The 10,519-nt window shown below is 41.0% G+C and overlaps 1 protein-coding gene across 1 annotated transcript in view; it reads right to left on the bottom strand.

The window, feature by feature from the left end:
* Positions 1-809: 809 nt before the first annotated feature.
* The window catches only part of LOC137978475 (dynein regulatory complex subunit 7-like), an 84,795-nt gene continuing 75,085 nt past the window's right edge, over positions 810-10,519 (bottom strand). Inside the window, exons 15-18 of the mRNA XM_068825416.1 lie at positions 4,381-4,491; positions 1,282-1,476; positions 1,066-1,205; positions 810-972 (exon numbers count right to left, since the gene is read on the bottom strand). Coding sequence (XP_068681517.1) covers positions 891-972; positions 1,066-1,205; positions 1,282-1,476; positions 4,381-4,491 — 528 coding nt within the window. The 3' untranslated portion in view covers positions 810-890. The remainder of the gene's footprint in view (positions 973-1,065; positions 1,206-1,281; positions 1,477-4,380; positions 4,492-10,519) is intronic.

Here is a 10,519-nt window from a genome sequence, read left to right as displayed (position 1 = left end):
CTAAAACAGTGGATAGAGTTGAACGCGGGCGCTGATTGGCTCGTCAAACTACGAATATCGTGTGCTATTTACCTCCGAGCAACTCGGGAAAAAATGACGTCCCGATTTGCATCCGTGACAAGTGAAGAAAACATCCAAATTAACTTTTTGTGCTGTATATTATCTCACTGTTTTAGTATATACTAAAACAACTATTCACCTCAATGTCGGTGGCTAGCGTTGGATATTTACCTCGCCGCTCGGCGGCTCGGCAAATATCCACCGCTAGCCACCTCCACTTTGGTGAATAGTTGTGAATTACCGAGGAGCTCTCTTCTGACACTTGTTTAAAGTATCATAGAGAGGGCTACCCCAACATCAATTGATACATTACATCTTTGCCTCTATTGCAGTATATAAAATATACTTTTTGGGGTTCTTGAATCATCAACAGGACACTTCTTATTGGGTCAAACCAAACCACAATACTTTAACGCTCTTAACAGGTCACTTTTAGAGGTCCCTTAAAATCATTCCACGCATGAAATTGTTATAAAGAGCTGACTTACATGCCCAGCATGACAATCCGTCTTTTTTCATGCCGGGCATGAGATCCAAGCTCAACCCCAGTCCCCTTCTTAAAAGTGACCCGCGGGATGACGAGAGGCTCCTTCTGGGCAAGTCTCCCAGGCATAACGCCTTTTTTTCATGCCATCGGTGTTCTTTCTTTACAAACATTGTGTCAGTGATATGATTTAACGTGATACAACTATTGAGAGGTGATCAGATGGTGTAGAGACCAGAGGGTTTAACGTTGCAGTAAAACAAACACGCCCACAAGGAAACACAGCTGGAGCAGTTTTTTATTGAAATATTAACGAACAAGAGAAAAAATATAAATGTTTAGTTCATTAGAAATACTCTGCAAGTCGTGGGTCATTTCTCAATTTTTGTTCCAGCTGGACGTACTTCTGTGGCGCCAGCTCCTTATGCCTAAAGAAAAGTAACAAAGTAAAGAGATAAGTTTCAGTACAACCACAACTCATTCGATGCGACACAATGTCACCTGTACTTAACATACTTTACCTGTTTAAGCGCTGCTCAAGGATATGAATTCTAAACATGGCCTCGCTGCAAAAGTTGAGATATTCCTCTTCATCTTCTTTCGTCATCGATACTTGATTTTGCTGATACCAGCTTTGTTTGCGTTGCAATTCTTGAGTTTCCTGAAACAGAGAATGATGTGATTGAAAACGGACAGCTTTTGACATGTCGTCCTCTGGTGTCTTCTGTGGCTCATACCTTTTCAAATCTGGCCTGAATTAAGTTAGCTTTGTCGATGAGGCGGTGTTTAAGGTCCTGAAGACATTCCTCTTTTAGCTTATACGCTTCTTGTCTACTAATGTGCGGTGGATCACCAATCTGCGCCAGGAAAGGTGCAAGGTAATCGAGTTCTAGTTCGTGCTTTTTCATGGCTTCCTCGGCCGCTTTGCGCTCCTGATGTACAGAAAACGAAAAAAAAAAAAAGTTATTAATATTGCCACTAATTCATCAAAGGTCAAACCGGTTTCTCCGGGTACTCCAGTATTCGTCCCTTATATCAAAGCGACTCCAAGCTTGTTGGGGGATGCAGCTAGCATCCTACCCGTTCGTGACTTAAAACAGGCGTCCGACAAAATTGGGAAAATTTACAAACAACCTTAACCTGGACGTAACAAACAAAGGTACTGGTGTCAAAGCGTGAAATGTTAATTTTGTTATCTTGAAAAGGAACTCACTGAAACTTACAGTGCGTTCACTGAAACCGGGGCCACCTAGATAACTTACAGTAACCGACCCCACAGTGACTAAAGCATCGCCGGTTAACGAACAAGTTGCGATTATTGTTTTGTACCGGACATTTGATTCTCTCGGGCTAGTTCTAACACAAAGAAATAGAGAATCGGAGAATGGGAACGGGGAATCTCTAAAATAGGGAATCTCTAAAAGGGGGAATTACTAAAATGGGGAATCTCTAAAACGGAGAATCTCTAAAAGGGCGAATCTCTAAAATGGGGAATCTCTAAAAGGGGAATCTCTAAAAGGGGAATCTCTAAAAGGGGGAATTACTAAAATGGGGAATCTCTACAATGGGGAATCACTAAACTGGGAAATCACTAAAAGGGGGAATCTCTAAAAGGGGGAATCTCCAAAAGGGGGCATCTCCAAAACGGGGAATCTCTAAAATGGGAAATCTCCAAATTGGGGAATCTCCAAATTGGGGAATCTCTAAAAGGGGGAATCTCTAAAATGGGGAATATCTAAAAGGGGGAATCATACAATATGAACGTTATAAAGCTGGAACGCGGGTTACAAAATAGCGTATGAATAAAGGCAAATTAATGGCTTCAAAGTCAGAAAACCTTGCTCATTACATTTTGAAAAAACGTACAACGCGAGAGGAGTAGAGAAACGAGTCCTTCTAAGCACCTTTGACAATTCACCATTTCGGTCAAGCAAAAGACGAAGCAAAAGAATAATCTTATATTCGACATTTGGTTGCACTGTGGGATATCAGTCGTGAGCGCAATTTAAGAACGCACTATAGTAATTTCTACTCTTCAAAGACTCTGTATTTTTGCACATCACTGCCAATTTTTTCCATGAACGTGGGTCCAATTCCCTGACAATCGTTTTGATCAAGGCAGCTAAGGAAGTTTTTCAAGGAGCTAACTTTTCCCTCACCTCAAAGGTCTCGAGATCAAAGTACACATATTCGAGCATCGTCGCCATCACATACCGTCTTGAATGAAACAGCGCTTTTGTGCAGTAAAATCCTGAGCTGTACTTAACAGCTTTTTTACAATTACATTTTCTCCGGGCTTTCCTTCAGCTTGAAACTCAGTCAAAAACACAGCTCCAAAGTTCTTTTGATCATCACTTCTTGGCCGACGAGGTCTTCCCACCGAAACTTCGGCAAACCAGCAAATCCGTCCAACCTTTTCCTTTTACTAGCAAAAGCCAAGGAAAACTTAAACACCCCGGCTGAGAAAAGACAAAACATTGCCTGTCGCAAAACTAGATTTTTCCTTCATGTCGAACATCTTTGGGAGAATTTAGTATTTCTTTAATTGGTTTTCATGCTTTTCGTCATCCACTGCTCAGGTTTCCGCTTTATGTGTTTGTGTGCGAGTGAACGATGAGGTATCCATCAAATTGAGTACGTACCACACAATTAAAAGTATTGAAGGAAATGACTCGATAAGCTAACTATATAACAGGAGGATGCTTTGGATTCTACATATTCTCATTACTATTGAATTTAATTGTACACTACTGTTACATGAATCAGTCCAATTGCGATGGCTTTTTTTTTTATGCGTCCGAGAAAAGTAAACACCGTCATGTTTTCCCACCATTTCTATTTGTAGACAGCCAATTAAATTATTTGTTGCCCTACCTCGTAAGATGCCTGCGGATCGTGGGTGTAAAAATCGACTAGTTTAACACAGCAAAAAGGGAGCAGTGTTCATTGCAAAGAATTATAAATTTGCTAATTTGCAAGGCCAATCTGTTAGCTCGCGAAGGGCGACTAATATGAATCCCTTGAAACATAAAGGGACGTTACATCCTTCAGTGACCGAAGAAATATTTGGTTTTTTTTTTGTAGACACTGAATTTCTTTCAAGTTGAAGCGAAATTGTCACTGATGTTGGCTTGTGAACACTCCCCAAAGCCCCCTCTTTCATTATACGGCTAGCAGTGGAGAAAGAACCCAAGTGAGCCGATCGCTAAGGTCTAAGGCTTGTTCACAACCTTCACTGCTGCGTCGTTTTATGGATACATATATTAAATAAATATACTGTATGTGACACTTGCGATCGCAGTAAGAAGTTGCCAGCTGCTGATAGATTTCCTAATGTTTTGATGCAGCGCTATCTGAAAGCCATTCCTTTCCTACCCGGTGATTGATGACTGTCACACTTTCTTCGGAGTTGAAAATAGAGATTTCCCCCTTTAGAGATTCCCCATTTTAGAAACTCCACCTTTTAGAGATTCCCCATTTTGGAGATTCCCCATTTTAGTAATTCCCCCTTTTAGAGATTCCCTATTTTAGTAATTCCCCTTTTAGAGATTCCCCGTTCCCCGTTCTCCCATTCTCTCTTTTAGAACTAGCTGATTCTCTGGATCTGAAAATGTTGGAATCTATTGTTTCAGCTCTGCCCTTTGATTGGTTTTCATTATCTGGGTGGTCCCGGTTTCAGTGAACGCACTGTAAGTTTCTGCGACAAAACTGTTTTAGTGGGGCGCAAGTACATGGCTGTAATCTGTTGCACTAAGAAGTAACTTTTTAAACATAATTCGTACTGCAATTTTATGGGCAGGTTACACTTAACATTTTAAAATTATCATTTGACATACAAGTTGTTCGCGGTGCAGTCTTGCTTTCTCATTTCTTTCAGTGTCATAAACAGATACGCTTAGTTCCGACGCTGCCTCTTCTTTAATTCGCAACTGAAGGATTTCCTTCACCTGTGAAACCAAACAAAAGTCAAAGTGAAAAGTCGATTATTTCATTACTGAAGTGCAGGCCTCACTTAATTGGCACCAAATCCAAATGTTTTAAAGAGGGCCATCGACCTGGATAGTGCGAACTGAAATGTGCGTTTTGTGCAGATATAGATCAAATTCTCAAAAGAGAGAGAACTATTAGAGGGTAATGTGAAGTGCTACTGTAGGTTTCCACCCATATAAACCACGTGAGCGTTAGCCCTACTAATGGAAATGGGCTCACACAAGGACAGAGAAAAACTCTGACCAGGGTGGTGTTCATTTCCCACCCTGGTCAGAGTTTTTCTCTGTCCTTGTGTGGGCTCATTTCCATTAGTAGGGCTAACGCTCACGTGGTTTATATGGGTAGAAAACTAGCACTTCACATTACCGTCTAATAGTTCTCTCTCTTTTGAGAATTTGCTTTATATCTGTACAAAACGCACATTTCAGTTCGCACTATCCAGGTCGATGGCCCTCTCTGTTTATCTTTACTTGAGGACTGGAGTTTAGGGGATACTGACTTTATGACGTGAATTGTTTGTATGTTTTTCAGGGGCGGATCCGGGATTTTTTCGAGGTGGGGTGCATTACTAAGGAATGGCATAGATGACTGATGACGTTTTTTTTTTGCAGAATACTAGTTGTATTAGAAAGCCGGAGGTTATCTCAGGGGGGGAGGTGCGCACTCCCTACAACCTCCCCCTAGATTCGCCCCTGTATCAGACGCGAGTAATGTTGAAGTTAGGAGGAAAGCAAGGGGACACTTCATGCCGTTTATCAAAACCGTCGTGCATCTAATTACGTGTATTTCTGGAACTTAGAATAAGAATATTTTCCTGCTTTCATGACAAGCAACAACCTGCCGTCTAGCATTTTACGTAACCGCCATACTAAATCTCTCCGTACTGAAAACGGACACGAAGTCTTGTTTTACGGCAACAGGTAATAGCGAACTTCAGATTTCAATTCAAGTTCGAGTCCCAATTTCAAACATGCATGCTGCATCTACAGTGTTGGCTCGGAAAGCTAACAAGTCAGTTGTACTTCTTCATGTTTTTATCATTTCACACCTTTTGTAATTCGCATTAGCTACTACGACCTGTTTGTATTGCTACAGTTAGTGACGATCTGATTTGAGTGTTTTTGGGTACTAAGTTTTTGGCGTGGGTTAGCTGGGAGAGAGTCGATTACTGGAACGCGTGTTATACATTGCTATATTGCGTTTGATCGGTATGTTCGCTACTCAGGAGCTACACCAAAGTAAAGTCGCCATTACATATTGATTTTGTTTCATAACAGATATGCGTAAAAGCGTATTCCTCGCTATCAATTCGCTGTTTCAGTTATTCCCGTTCAGGACGTCTGAAATTTTCAGGTGTCTATAAAGTGACAATTGCCTAAATTGTCCAGTTAAGAGCGCATTTCAAATATGCATTTCTTTCATACAATGAAGTGTTGACGCTCTCGTTTCAAATGCGACGATCCTGTGCGTTTGTTTTTATTAGAGCTTCGCAATCAAGTGGTCATTGAGGGCCCCTCTATTCGGTGGTTCTTTGCTTATTGGGCTAAAGAACAAATGAATTGGTTAAACTGTGATTATATAGAGGTTACCAAGGGATTAACACTAAACGTGCAAGCGAGAAAGTGATGTTTATCCATTTGTTGAAGTTATCTATCCATGACTAAACAACGACAAGAGACATATATTAAAAAAAAAACGTTGCCTTCAAATAATTAACAATCGGAGGACGAGGACGACTACGAGTTTTCCGTACTGAGCTTGCGCATAAGGTTTGGTTGGAGAGAGCTGAAAAACGTCTGCGCATGCGTGCGGTTGACTCTTTGTGGCGCGTTTTCGATCGTTTGATCAATGAAAGTTTCCGCCTTGAACAACGTTGTTCTTGCGGGTGATTTCCTGGCGATTATCACTTTTGACAAGATGGAACTTGACGATTTTGAGAAACTTTCTTTCTTTTGCACGCGTGACACCACTTACTTCCTTTGTTTTCACCCCGACTGTTCAACACAGCATAAAGGCTCGCTGGAATGTCTGTCAGTTTCTTTGAGTTTCTCTAGGAGAGACGATGAGCAGCGATCATTATCTTCTCTCTCGATCGATCGACGACGTCCGAGACACGTCGGTGTTCCTTCTGGTACGTTCGCTGCTCTCGCCAAACCTGGAGAGAGAGGGCTTACAGCGCCATAACAAGACTCTTTGGTATTTCTAGTTTTACCAGCGAACCAACAATTTGCATGAACGGATGAAAACGTGGCGAGAGAAAGCCAGCACAACACTGTAAACATTTCTGTTAACACTTCATGCGTTGAGTCGTTTCGTGTGCGAAAACAAATTTTTCAGAAGTTGTACACCCTCTAAATTTTCCTAAAAACAATTTTTCTTTGTTAAAAGCTAGACCCGCAATATCCCAATCATTTTGAATGAGCGCACGCTTGAGACCACCTTCGTTGCCGCGGGGCAATGACGTAGCCATCTGCGTTTTTCAGCTCTAACGTTTGGAGGCCGACATGTTTCGAAGTGCGCGTGCTCAAAACGGAAAACTCTTACTCGTAGTCGTCCTCGTCCTAGCTTTTGTCTGATTGGTTGATAATTTGCTTGTGCCCAGGTTTTTTTGACACGCGCACGAGGGAAGTAACAAGCAAAATGGTGGCCGAAGATGGCTGGTTCGATTACTTTCTCCAGGAACTTTTTTGAGCAATAGCGTCGTGTATACCTTTTCTTCTTCTTTCGGAACAGCGGTTTTTCAGTGGTAAAACTTCATTACAGTCTTTCGCTCTAACGTGATCGAATTTTGTCGGTGGCTTCATGCACAATTGAGTTGGCCAGATTTCCGAGTTTAATGTTGTAATAGATCGATTGAGGTGAGACTTTAGCCGAGGCCGTGCGGTCAGTTGAAGTTTGCCACGGCAAGATGAGTTCGCTATTCCTTTCGTTTTGTATATCAAGCTAACATAAGCAAGCACACCCTATTAAATATATACGTAAGGTAAATTATTGTTTAAAAATACATAAGCATTGAATTGAAAGTGCCATGTTGTGTTCAGGGCAGATATCAAGTTCGTTTTGTTCTAAATTTGGTATGTCTGTTACATATGCCTAAAAAACTTCCTATGGAATTGCAAGCACTTCTGGAAGGTGAGCCAACTGTCAGATTTTAGTTTATCACATTGAACAGATCATTGTTTTAACTATGCAGCAGTAATGTTGAGTTTATTTAACAGCCTCATCACTCTTTCCTTATAAGTTACTGATAATATTCTGAAGATGCTTGAATAAAGTTATACATGATGAGCAGGAATCAGACGAAAATTGTACTTTATCATCTCCTCAAGAGATACCTTAAAAATAATTGGTTATGCTGCATGTACTTTCCTTTTATTTTCAGCTTTAATTTTCTGATACAGTATCAAGTATCCTGTCAACCTTGATTTTCAAAACTGAAATAATTTACTTACCCTTACAATCTTCTCACTAGTCAATGTACATTTTTTATCTGATGAATGAACAGTGGAAATGCACCCACAGGGCAGGACAAGTATCACTGCCCAACATTTGGAAAATGAGCAAGTCAGCAGTGTCTTTTGTCAGTCCTTTGTATCAGCCAGAGCATGAATAGAAGCCCTTAGTGATTTCACTTAAAGGATTGGGTCGTGATGTCAAAACTTTAACGAAGATGAAAAACTAGTGCCAAGCCTATAAACACCCAAGAATAATTTAACTTTGTTTGCAGAGAAGCTAGTGGCAACGTCCACTCTGAAATGCAAATGACAATTACTTAACTAAACTTTCAAAACCTTGACGTTATTAAAATTGTGCAGGTTTATTGTTATTCAGCCTTTGGCAAAATGAAGAAGCTTTTGAAACAAATTTCCTGTCTCTAGAACAGAGGTGGGGTGAACAAGACCATTTCTTTCCATCACATAGTGAAAGTACTCCTCCCAGATTGGGCCAGGGTCCTCATCGCCACACAGTTATTGCAATTTATCTTCCATTTCCCTTAGCTTGTCAGAAACTGGAATTAAGCAGTCCCTTCGCCCGAATTCTTCTGGCAAGAAGTACATCATATCTGGCACTCCAGACACAGTAGCATTCAGGCTACATCCTGCAGGAGATCCACAAAGCAAAACCAAAGCGCCTCGGTGTAGAGCTCATCGGTGAGGTCGAGAGTGTCAGACTAGTGGAAATCATTGAAGAAATCAATGCACCAACTTGAGCGCTGTCTAAGGCACAGGACTTGCCACATAGTTCTGTAGCCACTGAGGCTGTTAGCACCAGTGCAAACTTCGAGCATAATCAAGTCTTTTACGCGTACGACAAGTTCATCATTCACAGCATCCCGCCTTCTGAGTCCATAGTCTTCCAGTCTTTCAATGTACGCCTCTATTGAAATAATATTCAATAAGATCTCTTTCAGATCCACTTGGCAAACCTTCATTTACACTTCCTTCTCCATCATCAACCTCAGCTCTCGCCTCAACATCGCTGTTACTGGACGCTATGTTCATAATGCCAAAATTGGCGCCCATACGACGAATCAGTTGGTTCCAGTTCTTCGCATCTGCCTGCGCGCGCACACTTTTTCGTTTTGTTTGCAGCGCGTAAACTTGTGTTTGCATTGCGTGTTTGTCATTGATAGCTTGCAGTGGACTTCAAGTTTGTTGACAGTGTTATTTGTTTGTAATATCAATACTGACAATACATAATCAGGATATAAACTTGTCATAATAAAGGATTAGTTTTGTCATCGACGAGGCATTTGAAAGTAGTTGTATGTTTTGGGGAAATCTCCGTCTTTGTACCGCTTTCTAGTAAATGTTCAGTAACACAGCTATCGCACTATATGTATTTATGCAATATCCGCGTTCTGGGACATCTGAAGACTCCGAGTAGCGTGACTTCAATAGTGTCAACACAAGTGTGATCAACGGCCGGTCACCCATCCAAGTACTAATCCCAACGGACCAACGGGAATCAGTCTTTTCCCTTGGTTCAATTTGTGACCTCTACATAAGTGTTACAAAAAAAAATGATGTTATTCTCCAAAACTGTGCCTGTATAATTGAACATTTTTCATTTACAGTGCCTGGCAATGAATTTTCAAAATGTTCTTAAATAGGAAATTGGCTGTTGCTCTTGTGAATCTTGAATGCCCTTCATTACATTTGGCAAAAGTAAACGCTGCAAAACTGAAGACTGAAAATGGCCCTTTCATGCAGCAAAATTACATATACTCACAGGGACCACACTTAAAGCCCTGGTCAGCTTCTTAGAGCGCGTTCGATTGACCGTATTCCGGAATAGGAATACCTGGAATATATGTCAGAATGAAGGGGTAGCTTCTAAAGAAACTGTGGTGCTGCGTCGGTGGGGAAGTAGTATACAAAAATTTGGTTTTATCAACGGAGTTGATAATGTAAATTGGCCACCGTACAGAGATTCTCTGTACTTTTAGAATCTCTGTACGGTGGCCAGTTTACATTATCAACTCCGTTGATAAAACCAAATTTTTATATACGTCAGAAGTCTTTCGTTTTTGCGGAGATGCATATTACATGTAATATTGTCAAACATCTGCTAAAATGGTATTTTAAACATAGCTTTATTATCCTTGTTGCTGCAAAACGCCACACATGGTGTTTTAAATCATCACTCCTCGTATTCTTATTCCGGAATAGGGTCAATCGAACGCACCCTTAATTTACTTCATGTGAGAAAATTTACTGTGCCGTTGCCACTCCACTGTTCAAATTCCAGGTTTTCCTCGTTGCCACTTTAATGCAAGCAGGAGCCTTTCTGACGCAAGCTTGTTTGCTAGCATAAACAGACTGTGGTTATCGCTAAAAATGTTTTAATGCTTACATCGAAGCATCCCGCGTAAACGGCTCGAGGCGTCTCGTTACCAATAAAAGCGGCATGAATGCGCAAAATTACCACGACTCACATCTAAGACAGTTATTCTCCTCAGTTTGTTCACTACGGCTTTCATAT

This window comes from Montipora foliosa, chromosome 12 (genome assembly GCF_036669935.1).
Source record: "Montipora foliosa isolate CH-2021 chromosome 12, ASM3666993v2, whole genome shotgun sequence".
Taxonomy (NCBI): domain Eukaryota; kingdom Metazoa; phylum Cnidaria; class Anthozoa; order Scleractinia; family Acroporidae; genus Montipora; species Montipora foliosa.
This window is presented reverse-complemented; position numbering and strand designations above follow the sequence as displayed.